This window comes from Sapajus apella, unplaced genomic scaffold (assembly GCF_009761245.1).
Source record: "Sapajus apella isolate SASKATOON/1434 unplaced genomic scaffold, GSC_monkey_1.0 scaffold1, whole genome shotgun sequence".
In the NCBI taxonomy this organism is placed as follows: domain Eukaryota; kingdom Metazoa; phylum Chordata; class Mammalia; order Primates; family Cebidae; genus Sapajus; species Sapajus apella.
The window spans coordinates 11653547-11675553 of record NW_022436941.1 but is presented as its reverse complement, the minus strand read 5'-3'; the positions used below and the strand labels follow the sequence as shown (position 1 = coordinate 11675553).

The 22007-nt window shown below is 35.5% G+C and overlaps 1 protein-coding gene across 4 annotated transcripts in view; it reads left to right on the top strand.

Moving 5' to 3' along the window:
- Positions 1-22007, top strand: part of SLC27A6 (solute carrier family 27 member 6) — an 88378-nt gene that overhangs the window by 31816 nt on the left and 34555 nt on the right. For all 4 annotated transcript variants that reach the window (XR_004263988.1, XM_032261967.1, XM_032262033.1 and 1 more), the window contains 2 exons: positions 13693-13887; positions 21509-21599. Coding sequence is in view for 3 of the 4 variants with exons in the window: in XM_032261967.1 (XP_032117858.1) it covers positions 13693-13887; positions 21509-21599 (286 nt within the window). In the remaining variant the exon portion in view is untranslated. The remainder of the gene's footprint in view (positions 1-13692; positions 13888-21508; positions 21600-22007) is intronic.

The following is a 22007-nucleotide window of genomic DNA, read 5'->3' as shown; positions in this document are numbered from 1 at the left end:
CTCCCCATCACTTTCAGGTACACTGATCAAATGTAGACTTGGTCTTTTCACATAGTCCCATGTTTTTTGAAGGCTTTGTTTGTTTCTTTTCACTCTTTTTTCTCTAATCTTGTCTTCTTGCTTTATTTCATTGAGTTGATCTTCAATCTCTATATTCTTTCTTCCACTTGATCGATTCAGCTATTGAAACTTGTATATGCTTCATGAAGTTCTCATGCTGTGTTTTTTAGCTCCATCAGGTCGTTTATATTCTCTAAACTGTTTATTTTGGTTAGCAATTCATCTAAGCTTTTTTCAAGTTCTTAGTTTCCTTGCATTGGGTTAGAACATGCTCCTTTAGCTTGGAGATGTTTGTTATTACCCACCTTCTGAAGCCTGCTTCTGTGAATTTGTCAAACTCATTCTCCATCCAGTTTTGTTCCTTTGCTGGTGAGGAGTTGTGATTGCTTCGAGAAGAAGAGGAGTTCTGGTTTTGGCAATTTTCAGCCTTTTTGCACTGATTTCTCCCCATCTTTGTGTATTTATCTACCTTTGGTCTCTGAAGTTGGTGACCTTTGGATGTGGTCTTTGAGTGGATGCCTTTTTTGTTGATGTTGAAACTATTCCTTTCTGTTTCTTAGTTTTTCTTCCAACAGTCAGGCCCCTCTGCTGCAGGTCTGCTGAAGTTTGCTGGAGGTCCTCTTCAGACCCTGTTTGCCTGGGTAACACTGGTGGAGGCTGCAGAACAGCAAATATTGCTGCCTATTCCTTCCTCTGGTAGCTTTCTCCCAGAAGGGTGCCTGCCAGATGCCAGCCAGTGCTCTCATGATGAGGTGTCTCTCAGCCCCTACTGGGAGGCATCTCCCAGTCAGGATACACAGGGGTCAGGGAGCCACATGAAGAAACAGTTTGTCCCTTATCAGAGGTTGAATGCTCTGTGGAGAGATCTACTGCTCTCTTCAGAGCTTCCAGGCAGGGATGTTTAAGTCTGCTGAAGCTGTGTCCACAACCGTCTTTTTCGCAGGTGCTCTGTCGCAGGAGGGTGGGGGCTTTATTTAGAAGCCCTTGATGGGCTGCTGCCTTTTTTCAGAGATTCCCTGTCCAGCGAGGAGGAAATCTAGTGTGACAGTCTGCCTGTAGCTGCCTTGCTGAGCTGTGGTGGGCTCCACCCAATTCAAACTTCCCAGTGGCTTTGTTTACACTGTAAGGTTAAAACTGCCTACTCAAGCCTCAGCAAAGGTGAACAGCCCTCACCCACCAAGCTCTCGTGTCCCAGGTCGAGCTCAGACTTCTCTGCTGGATGTGAGAATTTCAAGCTAGTGGATCTTAGCTTGCTGGTCTCAGTGCGGGTGGAACCTACTGAGCCAGATCACTTGACTCCCTGGCTTCAGCCCCTTTTCCAGGGGATTGAACATTTCTGTCTTGCTGGTGTTCCAGGTGCCACTGGGGTATGAAAAAAAACTGCAGTGAGCTTAGTGTCTACTGAAACGGCCACCCACTATTGTGCTGGAAACCTAGGGCCCTTGTGGTCGTATAGGTACCGGAGGGAATCTCCTGGTCTGCACGTTGCGAAGACCATGGGAAGAGTGCAGTATCTAGGCTGGAGTACAGGGCTCAGACCCTAATGGCTTTCCTTGGCTAGGAGAGGGAGTTCCCCAACCTTCTGCTCTTTCTGGGTGAGGCAACACCCCATCCTGCTTCAGTTCACCCCCCTTGGGCTGCACCCATTGTCCTACCAGTCCCAATGAGATTAACGAGGTACCTTGGTTGGAAATGCAGAAATCACCCACCTTCTGCCTCAATCTTGCTCAGAGCTGCACAGTGGAGCTGTTTCTTTTCGGCCATCTTGCCAGCCAGACCCCTTTCCATTACATATTTTATATATAATTTCTTTATTAATTCTCTCTTAATCATCATCCCTCCACTATTATGTAATATTATGTCTTTAGTGCTTAGAATGGTGCCTGACACAAAGTAGATCCTCAACAAAAATTTCTTAATATGTAAACAAAAGAGAGTATCAAATAGAACAAGTCCAGTTGCTGGGATACTTGTGTGCTCATGACCAACATAATCTTTCCCTAGTCTCATTCCTGCAAGGAAAGCTAAATTCTATAGAAAGTTGGAGTTTCTGGAGGGGACAAAATCCAATGAGGGAATTTGGATAAATCAAAGGTTAACAAATCAGATAAAAACAGGTAAATAAATCTGCTGGGGTTGCTCTATGTTTGGGCACTAGTTTTGGGGTTACTGCTTGCAGGAGTTTGTTTTCCAGGCTTTGACTTAGCAACAGATGAATAAAGTACAATGACACACAGATATTGTGCTTTGCTGGCTTGACTGAGGGTCTGTGGCTCCTTACAGGCACTTTGGAGAGTGCTGTAAAGTGATAGCAGCTGCTGGCCTTTACTAGCTAGAGAGACTTGCATTCATTTAGTAAAGTTTAATTGACAAAGGCTTTAGTTAACACTACTAGAGGTTGAAGACTAAAGCACAGGTTTTGGTGCTTGAAGCAAACATGGTTAGAGGGTTATCTTTTTGGTTGACTTGAGAGGGCTATTTGGCTTAAAGGTTAATTTTAAGACTACATGAGTAAACAAGTTAGGTAAACTTCTCTACATACTTTAGCTATTTGCTTTACTTATTAACTAAAGGTAAGGGGGATTTAGGCCCCTTTTAGCTGAAACTTTTACTGAAAATGTGAAAAAAATTTTAGGCCTTTTAAAAGAGTTTGAGCCTATATTTTCTAACTTTTTTTTCTTTAATATTTTTCCTTTAATATTTTTGCCACCAACTTGAGTGAATTCCCACATGTATCACTGCAGGCAGGGAGCTGGGACTCTGATGCGTTCAGGACACAGCAGAAATCATTTTGCTAATGGGTCCCTGCACTTTTCAGAACTTTTTATTAATGAGCGCAGGTAATTACAGCTCAGGTGACAGTTTTTCTGAGTTTCCAGAAAAAAATCAATCTCCCTTCACATCTACACATCCTTTTCTTAGGTGAGTTAACACAGTTATGCAGGTTAGAGCCGAGTCTTGCCGACTGTTGGAGCTGGTCTTTCTCTACAAGATGCCTTTGAATGTTCTGGGTCTGAGTCATTTGCTTTCCCTCCACTGTTCTCCCACGTGCTGCAGGATAGAAAGCGGCTATTCAGAGTAAGCAGTCTGAAGTGAAAGTTCCTATCCCTGTATTATTATGTCTGGAAAACGAGGAGTTTGAAATAAGCCCTCTTTGTATTGTAACACTTGGGATCACAGAAATCTTTTCAAACTATTTTTTGTGCCTTAAAATCTTTGTTAAACTGAGGGCTGTCACCTCTGAAACCATGGCCTGCCCAAAGTCACACTTGAGTTAAAGGCAACATTGAAAAGATTTTCAGGGGCAGCTGGAACCTGTGCTGTCTTGACTTTGTAGGCCACTCATTTTAAATATTACCAAATCCTTTCTTAAAAGAGGTCCCTGCTCTCTCCCCCCGCGACACTCCTTTCCTGCTTCAGTAAAAGAAAGTCTGATCTCTTTATGCCTGTTTTTCTGCCCCAGATTCTCTGACATCCTGTTCTCATTTAGTGTTACTTCTTACTGGCTCTGCAATAACCATTTGACTTGGTGTCTGTATTATTTCAGTGTATTATATTGGAGTGTCTGTGAAGAAAGCAAACTGTTGGAATGTATTGTCTTATTACATAGGGTGTGTTGGTGTGACACATGTACATGTATAATTGTGAGTAGATTATAACCTTTAGGTCTAACTCCTAATGTTCATCTAAAATATAAACAACATATGTTAGGGATTATAAGACGTCTTATAATCCCTAACATATGTTGTTTATATTTTAGATGATCTTTAGGAGTTAGACCATAATTTTATGTATTAAATGGTTAGTTATTTAAGGCTAAAGGCAGAAATGATTTGCTTCTTTGTTTTCACTATGAATTTGTTTCTTTTCTGTCTTTCCATCTATCAACAAACATTCTTTTGTTTCCTGAAAAGTTAAAGTTGATATAAAATTACCTGTATTTAAACAGAGCCTGTGAGGTCCACTTTTCTTAGACATATAAAGAGGTTATTCAGCCTGGGTATGTCGGAGATTCTCTGAATAGGAATAAGCACATGTTTTAGAAGAAAGAGTCTTTGTTATAGGAGGGCATTGTTAGAGGCCTGAGTATTTCAGCAAATGAATAAATAAATTCTTGACCTTGTAGGAGGTACCTACAGTTCAAATGCTGCCTCACTGTGCAGCAACTCAGCAGACACTGCTGGGAAAACAGCTCTCAAAGAACCTTTTGAAGAAACCAGAGTTTTGGTTCAAGTTGATGTAACTCCTTTATTGGTATCATCAGTTTGATGAATGGTCCTGAAAGCCAGAAGGAAATATCTATTGAAATCCAGGACCTTGGGATGTCTGTGCTAAAAGCTCTGGGCCACTGAGCAAGTTCTCTTTTAAATTTTAAAAGGGATTTTAAGTAGTTGAAGATGAAATGAGCATTTTGTACATGCTGGGATTGTGGCTTACTCAATGTGTGTGTGCAAACATATAAGCATCTGACAAATAAATCTGAAGAATTCCAATATTTTTTCAGTTTCATTGAATAAAGAGCAAAACCTCTGAATTAGAAACTCATGTTTTGATGATTTCCTATTACTGAAACCATGGGAACAGGATGGGTAAAATAAGCATGGACATTTGAGGCTTTTTAAAGCTGGTTCCCCCCACCATCCTTCCTTTTCTTCCTTTCCTTCCCTTCCTTCCATCCATCCATAAATGTGTTGTTAACACCTCTTATGCACCAGGTCATGCTTTGTGTAATAGGGTACAGCAGGACAGAGCAGAAAACAATACCTGCCCTTATAGAGTTTACATTTTAATGAGTTCAAATTATGTCTGTATTTCCCGCCCCCCTTTTTTTTTTATGAGATGGAGTCTCACTCTGTCGCTTAGGCTGGAGTACAGTGGCACGATCTTGGTTCAATGCAACCTCTGCCTCCCGGGTTCAGGTGATTCTCCTGCCTCAGCCCCCCAAGTGGCTGGGATTACAGGAATGCCCCACCACACTAAGCTAATTTTGTATTTTTAGCAGAGACGGGGTTTCACCATGTTGGTCAGGATGATCATGATCTCTTGACCTCGTGATCCACCCACGTCTGTCTCCAGAATTGTTGGGATTACAGGCGTGAACCACAGTGCCTGACCTTAATTTAAGACCTTTTATTTGTAAGTCTTATTTAAAGTGCAGTTGAATAGTTTTAAAATTAAACTTTCATGAAATCTGAATTGACCATCATTACGTAGAGTAAAAAATGTTACATCCTTGTCATAAAGTCAATTCTAGATGAATGTAATAGGTAAATGTAAAGAAAATAAGAATACTCACGCCTGTAATCCCAGCACTTTGGGAGGCCGAGGCGGGTGGATCACGAGGTCAAGAGATCGAGACCATCCTGGTCAACATGGTGAAACCCCGTCTCTACTAAAACTGCAAAAAATTAGCTGGGCATGGTGGCGCATGCCTGTAATACCAGCTACTCAGGAGGCTGAGGCAGGAGAATTGCCTGAACCCGGGAGGCGGAGGTTGCGGTGAGCCGAGATCGCGCCATTCCACCCCAGCCCTGGGAAAAAGATCTAAACACTATTCCATAAAAAAAAAAAAAAAAAAGAAGCATGAAATAATATATAGATTTTTTTGCTTATAGGATAAGAAAATTTTAAATCACATATTAAGTAGAACTATAACCAAGAGCAGATAACGATCTATTTTATTAAAAACATTGAATTTAATGTTAAAAATAAAAATCAAATTAAAAGAAACATATGCTTGTATCTATTTTAAAAAGTGTTAATCTTCTTAATATATTATTAAATGACAAGCATTCAACTTGGTTAAAAACACAGAAAAATAAATTAAATCTAAAAATACAATATATTTTCTTATCGAGTCGTCAGTTTAAATTAAATGAAATGTCATAGTTCTAGGAATTCTGCATTGAAGAGGTAGCCATCTTCCTCTCCTCAATAAGATATAAATAAGAACATCCTTTTTAGCCAACAAGTTGGTAACAAAGCCATAAAAATATTTACGACTATTGACTTTTTTCAAGGATCTGTCCTGAGTGGCAAAAATTTATAGATAAGATATCCACTCTACTATCTATCATGATGAACATTTAAGAACAATGCAGCAGTTCAAAAACAGGTGGTGAAGAGATATATTGTGGTATAATTATATGAAAATTATGTAAGCATGGACAATCATATATTTGAATGATAACAATTTAAAATAATGTCCAGAACTTATTAATGACTTAGAATAAATGGCCATATCATAGTGATTATAACCTTTAATGTATATATAGATATGTAATCTAATATTCATATAGTAAGATTATAGATTATTTTATTTTTAATTTTTCTGTATTCTATAATGTATATATATCTCAACATGAAAAGAAATAAACATTTTCTTTTCCCACATAACACTAAATAATAGATCAATTGATCTTTCCTCATACCTTTCAAAGCATAATCTTCTGGGTTTTCTTTAAAGGAAAGAAAAAATTTTAAAAATGATATATTGGACATTAGAGAATGAATTTGATATTTTGGGATAAAAGTCTTGATCCTAGTTTTGATAATTTGATTCTCTGTATCAACTGAATTGCTTAAGATGATTGTTTTTATTTAGTAAGCTTATATAGCTATAGCCCACACAAGTTAAAGCCTATGGAATTTGGTTTATAAACCACCTTCATACTGGATTCCAGAGAATGCCAAGGAATTTCATAAATCATGACACTTGCTAATACTCATCCCATACCTGAAAAGCTTCCAAGCATTATATCATATAAAAGATTGTTCTCTGTTCAAGCAAAATAAATCCTAACATTTGCAATGCTGCTGTTTGACTCAGGAAAATGGCAGTGGAGAATCCAAGAGCTAGTTCCATGCCAGGCAGCCAAAATCTGCCATGCCCATAGGAGGTGGGAACTGGAACAGAAATGCTGGGGTTGTATTTAACAGTAGAAAAGAACCCTCTGTTTTGGAAGGAGCTGCAGATTGAGTCTTTTCTCCATTTGCAGAATAATTGCCTTAAACTCCATTTATGTCGGTCTAATGAAATCAACAGGTGAGAGTGTTGTTTCACATAATTCACAGTCTTGGCTATCTTATTTTCAAGTGAATTTTTCTTTTTTTCTTTTTTTTTTTTTTTTTTTTTTGAGATGGAGTAGCTCTGTCACCCAGGCTGGAGTGCAGTGGTGCAATCTTGGCTCATTGCAATCTCTGCCTCCCAGGTTCAAGCAATTCTCCTGACTCAGCCTCCCAAGTAGCTGGAACTACAGAAGCACGCCACCACGCCCAAATAAGTTTTTTATTTTTAGTAGAGACAGAGTTTCTCCATGTTGGCCAGGCTGGTCTCAAACTCCTGACCTCAGGTGATCCACCAGCCTCGGACTCCCAAAATGCTGGGATTACAGGCATGAGCTACCATGCCTGGTCTCAACTGAATTTTTAAAAATCAAAACAGTATTTTTACACAGTTATAAAAATGAAATAGTACTCTTAGGACAAGAAATATCTCTGCACTATCAGTATTTAATCTCTAGAAGTAAGCATCTTTAATACTTCTAGGACATTTTTAGTTATTACTTATCTCCATATTTCTCAGTAAAATACGTATTCTATTATTTCTTGATTTTTCAGTTTTAACTATTATCCGCCTGGATTCCTACTCACATGATATCCACACACATACATTTCTTCTGTCTCTATGACACCAATAGAATTATGAGAGTGTAAAATATGTTTATAACCAGTTTGTAAATGATTGTAAAGAAATGACAGTATATAAATGTTATTCATAGCTGAGACATAATGTATTTATTTCATTATAACTTTTTTCTTTTTATTCCTTATAAGTAATAATTGCCTCATTTTTATTTTTTAAATTTAGCTTTCTAATATCTATCACAAATTCATCTCAAACTCCCCATAGCTAACATTTCCTAAGATTTAATAACACATTAAGTATTTTTAATAAATTGTCTTTCTTTTTTAAAAAGAATGTGCTGTATCAGTTAGTCACTGTCCTCTCAAATGTGAACAACAATCTGATTTCTCCCAGTATAAATTAACTTTGCCTGTTTTTCAAAAATAGGATCTAAATGAAATTACACATATGCATTCTTTTGACCTTCCTTCTTTGACTCAGCACTATGTCAATGAGATTCATCTTTGTTTTGGCGTATAGCATTAGTTCATTCTCTCTTGTCGCTTTAGAGTTCTGGTAGGCAAAAAAAAAAAAGGCTCCTTCAAATATGTCCATGACCTACCCTAATTCCTGGAACACGTGAATATGTGTGCAGTAGAGACATTGGCAAAACGGATTTTGCAGTTGTGATTATAGTTACAGAACTTAAAATAGGAAGATTATCCTGATGGATACACTGTAATTGTATGAGACTTTAAAGCAGATGATTTTCTCTGGCTGTGGGCAAGGAAGATTCAGCTTGGGGGAAGTTGGAGATTTGGAAGATGACAGGTACTCAATGTGTCGTTTGTTGTTCTCATATATAGAGGCCTATGTGCAAGAACTGGAGAGAGGCTTCTATGATCTAAGGGCAGCCCCTAGCTGATCACCAGCAAAGAAAAGAAAGTCTTAGTCCTACAACCTCCAGAAACTTGATTCTGTCAAGCATCTGAATGAGCTTGGAAGAAGATACTTCCAAGAGTCTCCCCAAAAGATCCCAGCTAGTTAACACTTCCATTTCACTTTTGTTAGGTCCTGAATCCCTCAAACCAATGAAGTTGATGTGGACTTCTGACCTACACACATTGTGAGATAGTAACTTGGAATTGTTTGAAGAACCTAGGTTTGTGGAAATTTGTATGGCAGCAATAAAAAACTAATAGAAGGCTGTTCCATTATGTTACTATAACACAACATTTAAAAATATCTATTTTACTATTGATGGATTTGGATTGCTTCCAATTGAGACTTAATATGATTAATGACGCTAAGAACATTCTTATATGTGTCTTTTGACAGATATATGTACATATTTCTCTTGGTAGATAATTAGAAGTAGAATTGGTAGGTTGTATTATATGCATATTTCAGCATTAGTAGATATTGCTAATCAAAGTGGCAGCAGTAATAGGTACTTCTACTCATAGTCTATGAGAGACCCAATTGTTCCATGTTCTTGCCAACACTTGGTGGAAAATTTATGGTGCTAAAGAAGAAATAATAATGTTTGTAAATGTTTGTTGCTACTTCATGGTGTTTTGATTTGCAGTTCTCTGATGACGAATGATGTTGAGCATATTTTCATATGCTTACTGGATGCTTGAAGGTATTGTTTGAGAAGTACCTGCTCAACACTTTGTCAACCATTCAAGCAGTCCATAAGCAACACCATAGCTGCTTGATTGGCTCACCATATTTCCATAAAACTGGTTAGTAAAGAAAGAGTGAGCTCAAATGGATTTATAGAGCACAGGAAGCATCATAGCCTTCTGTTTACATCTCATGTCCACAAAGTTCCCTCTCCCCACACATCCTATGGGGAATGCAGAGGTGGGCCTAAGTGGATGCTACATCTGTGACATAGGTCTATGCCTCAGCTAAGAGCACGGCTCCTAGGAGCTTCCCAGTCGTTTATGGGGCTGCTGCTAAACCTGCCCTTTCTTTATATCTGAGAAAGAGTTAATAAACATATGCAAGTAAATCTTCTGGTATGTAAACAAATTTTCTTCCAGAAGAGGAGGGAGACTTCAGTATCATGGAAGGTAAATAAATTTTCTCTGTGACCCAAAAACCATCTCTAGCTTCCAAGCCTGTTTGCCACAGAAATACTCTTGAAAAGATATATATTATATGATTACATAAATACATACATACATACATATATTATAGTTCTATGTACATACATGCACATACCTACATGTATTATATAAATATTAAACTATACATATATAGTTTTATAATATAAAATATTATTATTATATTGCTTTTGCTGTGTAGCATAATTTTTATTCTGTCTTCTTTTTCTTACACAGCACAAAATATTGTCTAATTTCTATTGTAATTTTTTTCTTTTACCCATGGGCTGTTTAAAATTATTATTATGCAAAAATTTATAGATTTTCTAGTTTCTTTTTGTAATTTATCTATGGTTTAATTTTATTGTGGTCAGAGAACATAGTCTGAATGAAGCTTAATGCTTTGAATTTGGCTAAGACTTGCTGTAAAACATTTTGGGAAATGTTTCATGGGCACTTAAACAAACGTGTATTCTTCAGTGATCTGTTATACTGTTCTGTATACACAAATTAGGTTAAGTTGTTTAGTTTTCTTTAAACTTCCATATTCTTATGGTTTTTTTTCTGCTTATTCTATCAGTACCTAAAGAGATAAGTTAAAAATATCTCAGTCTATTTCTCCTTTCAGTTCTGTCAACTTTTGCTTTATGTATTTGACTATATTATTAGGTAAATAGAAATTTAAGGTTGCTATCTTTACAGTGAATTGACCCTTATATTAAATGTCCCTCTTTATCTCCAGAAATGTTTCTTTACTTAATGTCTACTTTGTCTGATATTAGTATAGTTAAACTAGCTTCCCCTTAGGTAATTATCACATAGCTTACCTTTTTCCAACTACTTTCAATTTTGGGGTCATGTAATATTTAAGGTGTATTTTTCATAAGCAGTTTATAGTTGAAGTTTATACTTTTATGCATTCTAAAAGTTTTTTCCCGTGATTACATATTTAGTCCACTTACATTTTGTGTGCTTACTAATATATTTGCTTTTATAGCTTCTCTCTTGCTATTTTTCTTCTTGTTGTCTCATCTGTTATTTCTTCCCTTTCCTCATTTATCTTCCTTTGAAATAATATTTTTATGATTAGTTTTCATCAATTAGTTATTTAGTTATACATCCTTTTATATTTATTTTATTTAAGTATTTTTTGTTAGTAATTATGTTGAAGGATACAATATTCATTTTTAACTTACTACATTCTATCTTCAGATAGCATATTTTCCACTTCTTTGCAATGCAAGAACTTTGTAACACTTCTCTTTTCTGGTACTCTTCATTCCTTCCTGCTTGTCGTTTCTTTGCTCCTATATAATATTGTTTTCTTTGGTGTTAAGAACTGCCTTTAGTATTCCATCTGTACCATTCTACTAGAAACAAATTTTTCCATTTTTATTTGTCTGAAGTCATGTTTTTCCTTTAGTTTTTGAATAATTCTTCACTGAGTATAGAATGCTGGGTTGATAATTATTTTCTTGTGCTAGCTTTAAAATATTATCATATTGTCTTCCAGCTTTATGATCATTGTTGAAATGTCAGCCATAAATATTCATGTTGCCTCTTTGGAAATGATGTTTCTATTTCTTTCTGGCTGCTTTTAAAATTCACCCTCTGTCTTTCTCTAATTTTTACATATTTTTTCTTCATTGCAATTTTGCCAGAAAATGTCCAACTGTATTTCCCTGGTATTTAACCTGTCTGAGGTTTTTAGGTTTTTTTATTCATGGCTTCATGTTTTTCTATCACTTTGGGAACATTCTCAGTTAAAATCTCTTCAGAATTGCCTCTTCTCTATTCATTTTATTATTCTATAGGGCTCTACTTATAGGTATTTTTCATATGTTCTTTGTGTCTTGCATGTCTTTTAATTCCTTTTACCTATTTTTATTTTAAAAAATAATGCTTTAATCATCATATTTCAGAATGAGGCACTATATACCTGATGGCACAGAACTGGGATTTGTCAACAAAAGGCTCAGATTCTAGGGTGATTAAGTGGGGATCCAGCCTTTTTACTGAGATACTTCCAGAAGTCAGTATCTTTTCTCTTAGACTGACCAATTTCCTTAATAGTAACTGAACAGTTTCCTGCTCTGCTGTATGATTTGGAGTTTCAGAATTCTGATATTAGAGGAGAATAAGAGTTTACTCATCCCATCTTTTGGTATGTAGACTTTCATTTAACCCTCCTGTTTTCAGTAATATTAACTTGAAATAAAGATTACGTAGAGATGCATCTCTAAGCAAAGGTCTTATTTGGAAACAAAAAATTGTGATTCAGGATACATAGACCAGCATAGCCACAAGGTTTGTCTGAAGAACAAAAGGAAAGGCTGGGGTTTTATTGGGAAAAAGAACAAAGTTATGTAAGCTGTCTTGAAGGAAGTTTTACTGGTGCTGGCAGTACCTTGAGGGAACTGGTGACTTCTGATTGATGAGTGTCAGCAGTTACCACGTAAGACTTAAAGTTACAGATAGGACTTTGTGCTTTTGCTGTTGAATTACATAAAGAGTTTCTGGAACAGACGTGCATGGTCTGGGTGCCTTTCTCCATGGCCTCTGAATTCATTTTATTTGGGTATAACGTGAAGGACTGTATTTTGTAAAATTAATTTTCACAGTAAGTTCCTCAACCCAAACTGGTGTCTGTCTGGTTAGACATCTCCAGAGGGAACTTTCCAGTCTTTGGTTAATGCATAGCAAGGGCAGACTCCCAGACCTAGATATTTAGTTATACTCCTTAAACAAATTTCCTACCAAGTTTTGTGCCTTCCTCGTTCTTTTTAATGCTTGCTTGACACTTTCAGGAGCATTTGTTGGGTGCTAACCTGCAGGCTTACATTTCAGCCTTATCCATTCTGCTTAATCACATGTCCTTTGTCTATTGACTTTTCAGTTTTCAAAATGACCTCTCAACTCACTTCTCCTTGTTCTTGAGAGTTCATAGGTTTAAAATCTTCTCTTTAAAACCATTTAAGTGGTGTCTAGAGAAGAAACTGGAATAAATAATGTGATCCATTGATCATTTTAAATTATAGGTACCAAAGAGGACAATTTCTCTACTTTATTGTTGTTGCTGAATTATTATTGCATCTTGTTATTTTGCATTTTTTTGGTGATGATGGAGGTAATCAGAGCAAATCAGGATTTACTGTGACTACACCAATAATATATTCTTACTCTAATTTTAGTTGAGTGTACAAGTTCGTGGTAGTTAAAACATTTCTTATTGAATATAGAGCAAAATAGAATCCTATATTTTCCTTTAATTCTAAAATGTGAACAAAAAGTAAAAATGTGAGAATATTGCCATTCTAAAACCATATTTACATATACTTGCCATAATATTTGCAGGTCAAATATTACTTTGATTCTGTGGCCTCAAATTATTGTTTACTGTATGTTAGGCACTTTGTATTAACTATATGCTACAGTATATAAGGAAGACAGGTATTATTATCTTTTTGAAATAGATGAATAAACTGAGAATCAGAGTTGAGTCAACATCTTGTTCAGAATTATGTAGCTAATTACTGCTAAGCCTGAGAGTCCACACTTAAGCATATTTCATAGTATTATCAAAGCAATGATTTTGTCTTCCTGAAAAATGCTTTCTTCCTTATCTGACATTTACCCAAAAAAGCCTTTAGTGATCTGCAATTTAGAATGAGCTGCTCCAAGATATGGAAAAACACAAACTGTGTTATTCTTGGCCAGTGTTACTTTCATTAGAATTAGGACACAGTTTTGCAATAGACTTACACACATATTTTAACTGCCTTTCCATTATTGCACATATGCAGCTTATGTCTAGGAAACTTTAAATAATAATAAAAAAAGAAATAATTGGAAACTGGAATTAATTACAAGTAAAACATTTTCTTCTAACAGAGAGAAGAAGAAAAGGATCATAAGGTGCGTTTGGCAATTGGAAATGGTATACGGAGTGATGTTTGGAGAGAATTTTTAGACAGATTTGGAAATATAAAGGTGTGTGAATTTTATGGAGCTACTGAAGCAAACATATCTTTCATGAACCACACTGGGAAAATTGGAGCAGTTGGGAGAACAAATTTCTTTTACAAAGTAAGTACAGCATTTTCCTTATGAAAGAAGTACATTGAGGTCTGCTAGCTCTCTTCTAGATACTGTGCCTGTAAATTATGGTAAATATTATCATCTATTTTTAAGTTGAGAATTTCTAGAAATAGAGTAGTGGGTTCTAGGTGAGAGATGGTGCTATAGGTTATGCTAACCTCAGTTATCTTCTATGTTTTCTCTCTTATATCACCATAATTATGCCTTTTTTTTGGTTCAGTTTCCAAATTTAATGATATAATATAAAAATAGGAAGCATAGGCCCTGATATATATTAATGTGACTCTTTCCATTTTCCTGGAGTATTTTTATTTCACTATTTCTACTTATCTTCCATCATTGATACCACTCAACCATTCTACACAGAATTTTAATATTTTGTAAACTATATTAAGATACCACTTAAAAGTAGCCAAACCAATGTTTTAGGAGGAGAAGATTGACAGCTGATTTCTCAGTAGCAACCACAAAAGACAAAAGACAGTGGACATTTACCTTAAAGTAGTTCGGAAACAATATCTGTGAAACTGAAACTTAAGAATATTTTTTAAGAATAAAGGCAAAAGTAAACATAGCAGTCTCAACCTTTATAAAGCAAAACTGATATAGCTTCAAGAGAAAATAAATCTTCAATCATCTTCTATAATAATAAACAAACTACTAATCAACATTATAAAAGACCCTGCATCTAACAACTGCAGTATATCTTCTTTATTCAAGCAGTTTTGTAACGTTTACAAAAGTTACTGGGCCAGTTAGCTAATTCCAATGAATTCCAAAGGATTGAATATTTATAAATTATGTTCTCTGAAAACAGTTTGTTGGTAGAAATAATGTTTTTAAAAGAGAACTAGATAATCTCTTATATATTTAAAAATAAGACATTTCTAAATTTCCATTCATCAAAGAAATATTATTAGATATTAGAAGATACAATGAGCTAAATCATAATGAAAATGTTATATTAAAAAACGTATGTATTTAGCCAGAACAGCTGAAAATTGGATGGAGCTAAGTCACCATGTCTATAAGTTAATTTTTAAAAAGACGACTAAGATAAAGTCAAAGGAAATAAAAGAAAGGAAACAATAAAGAGCAGAAATGACACAGAAAAAGCATTTGGTGAAGAATATAAAAATAAATAGAAATATAATTTTTAAAAAAGTAAAGAAATTGATTCTGATTGATAGAAGGCACAAGTAATATCAGAAATGGAAAGGGAATGTGGCTGCTGATATTTTAGACTTATGACAGTAAAAAAGGATATGTTGAGTAAGCTCTTATCAATAAATTTGAAATTATTAGATGAATTGGATGAATTTCTAGAAATGTACAACTTACTGGTATTGACTCAAGAATTATTTTATCACACTAAATGAAATAAATTAATACTCCAACATCTTCCCTTAGTTTCAGATAGCTTTCCTGCTCAGGATAATGAATATTCAAAGAGCAAATAATTTCTCTCTAACAAACTCTTCCAGACAATGCAGAAGGAGAAAAAAACTTCCCAACTCACTTTTTGACTCCTAAACCTGACATAAACAGTGCAAGAACAAAAGTACTCCACACAGTCATACATGTATGAGGAAAGTCTTTGGTTGATAATCTCTCTCCTCAGGTGTGTTTCCTCAGTGGCCTCACCTGTTCGCTGAAAGTAGCTCTAGCCTATAGCATTGCTGTTGAGGCTTCCAAAGCACCCTACTCAAGTTATATTTAGAGCTGCCTTTGAGGAGATCTTTAAGAATCCCATAGTGCGAACTTTGGTGCATTTGTATCACTTTCATCCCTAACTGCTTTAGTTTTATAGGTAGTTTTCTGTATACAAAACTGCTATACCTCAAAGAACATGTGGAAGCAACAAAGTATTTGCTTTTCTAATCCGTGGTGATTTTTTTCAGTATCTGGAAGTAATTGACAAATAATGTGTTTTTCATGCCACCACAGCTCACTTTTTCAGCCTAGTGGCCTGTTCAAAGCCGGTATAAATCACAGTAGAGCTCTAAACCTAAAGAAGGTGCAAACTATTTTTATAATGCATTCTTTTGGGATTTTGAGAGTATAGTTGACATCTCAGATATGCACTTTATTCTGAACAAAAGCATGAGGAAATAAGTGCTGATTTTACTGAGTTTTACATTCCTTGCAGTTAATGTTCTCAATTCATTGCACTGGTTCCATTACAAATTTGGTATTGATATTGAGCCCCTATTGTGAAGCTGAATCATTCTTACATGACCAACCTACGAGAGTATGATAATTTGTGTTTTATATTCTTGACTTTATTATAATTTTCTAATGCTTTAAATTTTGCCAACTGTAATAATGTCAATCATGTAAAAAGTCATGATTGTCTTCAATTTATTTGGAAAACTGATTTTCAACTCATTTTAGTTTTCTTTTTCAGTTTGGAAATGAAAAAAACAAAGTTGTGCCTGATACTATATGACTTCTAGTTTGTTTTTTATCATTTTATTCACATATTGTTTTGTTAGATAGCAGGTAATTAGAAAAATTTGTTTCAATGATTGTCTCATAATTAAGTGAGGAGATTTGATAAGTGTCTCTCAAAAATGCTAACCTAATGGAGGATCATGGTTATTATCTCAGAGGGAAGCAGCCTCCAGAGATAGAATTTTGCAGATGAAGGAGAAAGATAAGGCAGCAACACAAAGTTCCTACAACTCATTGTCTTTATGTGCTACACTTAGTATTTTAATGCATAAAGCTGAAGAGATATTGTCCCACATATTCCCTCAAGGCCAACAATATAAAAAATTTAGTGACAACATATTTGAGAGACAAACCCCAGTAGAATGATGGACTGGCTTCTCTTTTTCTACAGTATTCTCACCTGGGGAAAATAACAAGGAAGAGACAAACATAAAATACATAGATAAAGTAAAGCTTGAAAAAAGGGAGAAAATGAATGTAACTAAAAGGCAGCTGAAAAAATATGAATGCACATCAAAATAGTAAGTTCTCCAAAACAGCCAGGAAATGTTTAGGAAAACAATTTCTCACAGGCTTGAAAAATCCCAATAATATTCTCTTTGAAGATAAGAGCTCAAAAGAGAGGAAGGATCAAGGAAAAACATAAATCAACAAAAGAACTAAAAGTAGGCATGCTCAGCTCAAAGAAAAAACTTGAAGAAAAATGTAACTATTGCACAGATGATCGTTACACAAAAGAACTCAAAATCAACAGGAATATAAACATTGTTAGGGAGAAAGATCGGTGGAATTAAGGAGTTCCCCCAAACACAATAAAAAGAGCAAGCGAATGATAATTTAAAAATTAAGAAAAAGGATTTTGAAAACATAGACAATGACCTGACGTGTCCTAATTGGTGTTCCTGCAGAAAAAAACAGATCAAAGGAAAAAAAGTAATTTTTTCTACCCTAATAGAAGAAAATTTCCTTAAAGTAAAAACTTGAATCTTTAGCAAAAGAGTACACTATGTTTCTAGGGAAAATCTGGGATAGAATGATTATTAGAAAAATACATCCAGGTGAAAATATGAAACAAAAATTAAAGAACTATAAGGAGATGTTGAGGTAAGAAAAGCAAAGAATACGCAAAATGTAACCCCGGTGAGGATGGAAAACATCTCAGGCATCTCTCAAAACAAAACACTCAAGGCTAGAAAAAAAGGAAAGAATTGTCTTCACCTAAGAATTTTTGTTTTGGCTAAGTTGCTTCTCAAGTATCAAGTCAACAAAGAGGTTTTCTCAATGTTTTAAGAAGTCAGAAACTATAATACCCTCATATTTATAGGAATGCAATATTTCTTCCTAAAATCCACTGAATGAAAAATTATGGCCAACTTGAAGAGAAACCATAGAAATGAAAGAATCACCTTCAGTTAAAATGTCTGATGGCGAACATTTAATCAATTCACGTATAGAAGATTGAACAACTCTGAATTGTTTATACATGGAATAAAACCTGACAATGTAAAAATAATTATAACACTACCAAAAATGGGAGTTGGGAGGGAGGAAAGGAAGAAGTGATTGTTCTCCTGTCATATTGGCAAATCCATAGATACAATGGAATTTAAGATTTAAGTACCATCTAAACTTAAATTTAAAAATAATATGTGAGATTAATAAAATGACTCTTAATCATTTTCATTACCTATTTTATTATCTTAAAAGTAGGCATCTTTTAGGGATGGGGAAAGTTAGAGAACTTTGAAATAAGAGTTCCAAGACCACCATCCTTTCTGACATCAACTGCAATTTCAGGAGTCTTATAAGACCACTCTCAGGTTTGATAATTTGCCAAAAGGACTCACAAAACTCCACCTATTACATCTGAAGGATCTAGAGTATAATCGGCCCAGGGATGACATACATAAAGCAGAGTCCAGGAGAGTACCAAGGGTGAAGCTTCCAGTTATGATGTGTTGTGGAATCAGAACAGCATTGCTTTCCTGGAATTGTGTAATAATATGCATGACCTGATGCCAACTAGGGAGCTCACAGGAGTCTTTCTGTGGGTTTGGTTGTGTAATTCAGGTTGACTGTTCATATGGCTGGCCTCCATCTCCTCCCCTTTAGGAGGTCAAGCTGGGTGATCCAAAGCCCCTGCCCTCCATCACTTTTTTTTAATGCCTCAGAGACCCCATTCTAAATCATATTGTTGTCATCTAGTTGCCCAAGGGTCTTAGACAAAAAAAATGCCCCCCTATTAAGAACGACATTCCAACGTCTTCGAGATCACCTCCGAGAAGCCAGGGATGAACACCGGACCTCTTTTGGGGGCACGGTTAAGTTCTTTACTACACAGGGACTGATGCCTCACCTCTGTTCCCAACTCTACAACTATTTGACTTCATGACTTTGACAAGTTAATTTTCTCTTGGTTCAGACTTTCCTCATGTATTAATCAAGGAAATTAACTTTGTGTTCCTTTTCCAACTCATAAATTTACAAATCTGAATCTGAAAAGACACGTAGGTATGGATAAAAATTCCCAGGGCCAATGCATACAGTCACATAGGTGTGTGTGCATTGCACAGTTCTGTTATGAATGGGACACCCTGCAGCTGTGCTCCAGATGTGTACACATATACACATACATAAACATGTACACTTGGGGGATCTTAAGGTGTGGCATCTATTTTTTAAATTTTATGTTATTATAATGCAGTCATTTTTGTAATATGAGGACCCCTTGATGACAGGAAGGAGAACAGAAATATTTCTAACTGAGCATTGATCCTCTGCTCCGTGTACTTCTAGAGAATGTTGTGATATATTTAATTTTATTGAAATTATAAAATTATTCCATTTCTGACCATCAAGTCCCTTTTTCTGATAACAGACACATTGAACAGTAATTTGCTGTGGAATGAATCTCAGCCACACACATGGTTGCTCAATTAATCTAAAATAACACTAAAGGCAACATCACAAGTCACTGGGCAAATTTTCCAAAAAAACAAAGCATGTTGAAACAGGAGAGAAAAGAATGAGTAATGAACAGGGTTCTGTTCTTATTTGGCCAAGATGATAAAGGCAGTTCCGGAACTTCTGGACTCTTTCTTTCTACTAGCAATTAGGCAAGTGGCCAATATCCTGTTACCCAATTACAGACAAACAGCAACAAGATGCAAGCTCGCATTTTAATAAACAGTCTTATGTCTAGAATAACAATATATTTGCTTTGTTGCCTCTTTCATCAGCTCTAATCCCAAAATAGGATATTAATTTCTACCTCATAAGATGTTTTGATAATTAAATTAACTAGAGCTCTTCAACACTTAGCACAGTGCCTAGTATATAGCACCCAATCAATATTAATTGCTCTCATTAATATTTTAATTCAAATAATTAGTCACAACTCAAGTTACATGCTTATTTTACTAATGCTAAGAACCAGGGATATTTGCATTTAATCTTTGATAATAAATAATAGTATTGTATCTATCTCCATCATCTTTTTTCCCCACTTATTTATTCTATATGTCATTTCTCTTCTCCTGCTTTCCCCCAATTCATTCTTCCTATTATAATTTTATTGTCACTTAATTTTATTACCTTCATGTTAGTTTACTATTTTTGAACTGAGATTATTTAATTGTTGAGTAGAACATCAATTTTCTTATAGTATGAAAATAAGGAGGGCTGGGTGAAGTGGCTTATTGCTGTAAGCCCAGATGAATGGGGGTGCTAAGGTGGTAGGATTGCTTGAGCCGGGGAGACAGAGGTTGCAGTGAGCTGAGGTTTCATCACTGCACTGCACCTGGGTGACAGAGTGAGATATTGTCAAAAAAAAAAAAGAAAAAAGAAAAATATAGGAGGAGGTTGGACTAAACCAGTCCACAATTCTCTCCCAGGGTGAGAATTTAGTGGATAAATAAGCCTGCATGACATGGTCATATGGACATGATAGGGGCAGAGTAGATGAAAATATCAGGGATGAGAGAAAATATCCAATTTTTGGTTCCTGATGCAATGGGCATTTTCTAACAAATCTGCCATCCCACATTATAGAGTGTAGGTAAGTATCGAATGTTAGTTTAGGAGCATTAAGTGGATTATAAAACATTCTATTATAAAGACACATGCACATGTATGTTTATTGTGGCACTGTTTTACAATAGTAAAACTTGAAACCAACCCAAATGCCCATCACGGATAGACTGGTTAAAGAAAATGTGGCACATATACACCATGGAATACTATGCAGCCATAAAAAAGGATGAGTTCATGTCCTTTGCAGGGACATGGATGAAGCTGGAAACCATCATTCTCAGCAAACGGACACAAGAACAGAAAAACAAACACTGTGTGTTCTCTCTCATAAGTGGGTATTGAACAATGAAAACATGGACACAGGGAGGGGAACATCACACATCAGGGCCTGTTGGGTGATGGGGAGGCTAGGGGAAGGATAGCTTTAGGAGAAATACCTAATGTTGGTGATGAGTGGATGGATGCAGCAAACCACCATGGCACGTGTATACCTATGTAACAAACCTGCATGTTCTGCACATGTACCCCAGAACTTAAAGTATTTAATAAAAAGAGAGAGAGGGAAAGAGAAACAAGAAAATCTGGAAAAAAAAAAAAAAGTGAAAGCCTCAGGAGAAAAGGACAAAAGGGCTGTCAAGTAACCATACTTTTTAGGCATTTGATGTGTTTTGGCTTTTTTTTTTTAAGATACTGTGAGGAAAAGGGAAACACAATTTTTACATTAATATAGCTTATATTTTAGTTTTATTAAGACTTTTCATTTCAAAGGGTATTTTAGATAAATGACTGCAGAAAATGGTCCTTTTACCTGTAGTTGTCAGAGCATATAATTGAATGCCTGGATTGTTTCAGTATCTTGATACCACTCATTCATGATTAAAATTAGTAGTGTGTGGCAAAGTCAAGTGTACCACAGAAGAAATGAAACTGAATGCCAGTAAATAACTGCTATTTACTAATACTTTAGTTTTTAAATATTATTTAATTTGTCTTCAGTAAAAGTTAGTTGTTTTAATGAATCCATATTCCAATTATTTATTTCAATTAACATAAAGTCTACTACAGTAGATGTCAATGCACAAGTAACTAAATGCTTGTTTTTGTTTGTTTGATTTTTTTTCAGCTTCTTTTCACTTTTGACTTAATCAAGTTTGATTTTCAGAAAGATGAACCCATGAGAAATGAACAGGGGTGGTGTATTCATGTAAAAAAAGGTAAGACTAGTACTTGAAGACGTCTCCTCAAGCAAAGTTTCTGATCTCCTGCATAGAGACATCCCTCAGTATCCTTGGGGGATTGGTTCCAGAACCCCAGGTAGACACCAAAATTCATGGATACTTGTTCCTTATATAAAACGATATAGTATTTGCATATGAGATGTGCACATCCTCCTGTATAATTTAAACAGATTGCTTATAATACCTGATACAATGTAAATGCTACATAGTGTCATACTGTATTTTTATTTGTATTATTTTTATTGTTGTGTTATTATTTTATCTTTTTTCCCCAAATATTTTCTATCTAAGGTAGGTTGAATCCACAGATGTGGAACCACTAATATGGAGGGCCCACTGTAGTTACTAGTGAATTTCAAAAGGAGATAATGACTGGGTCCACTG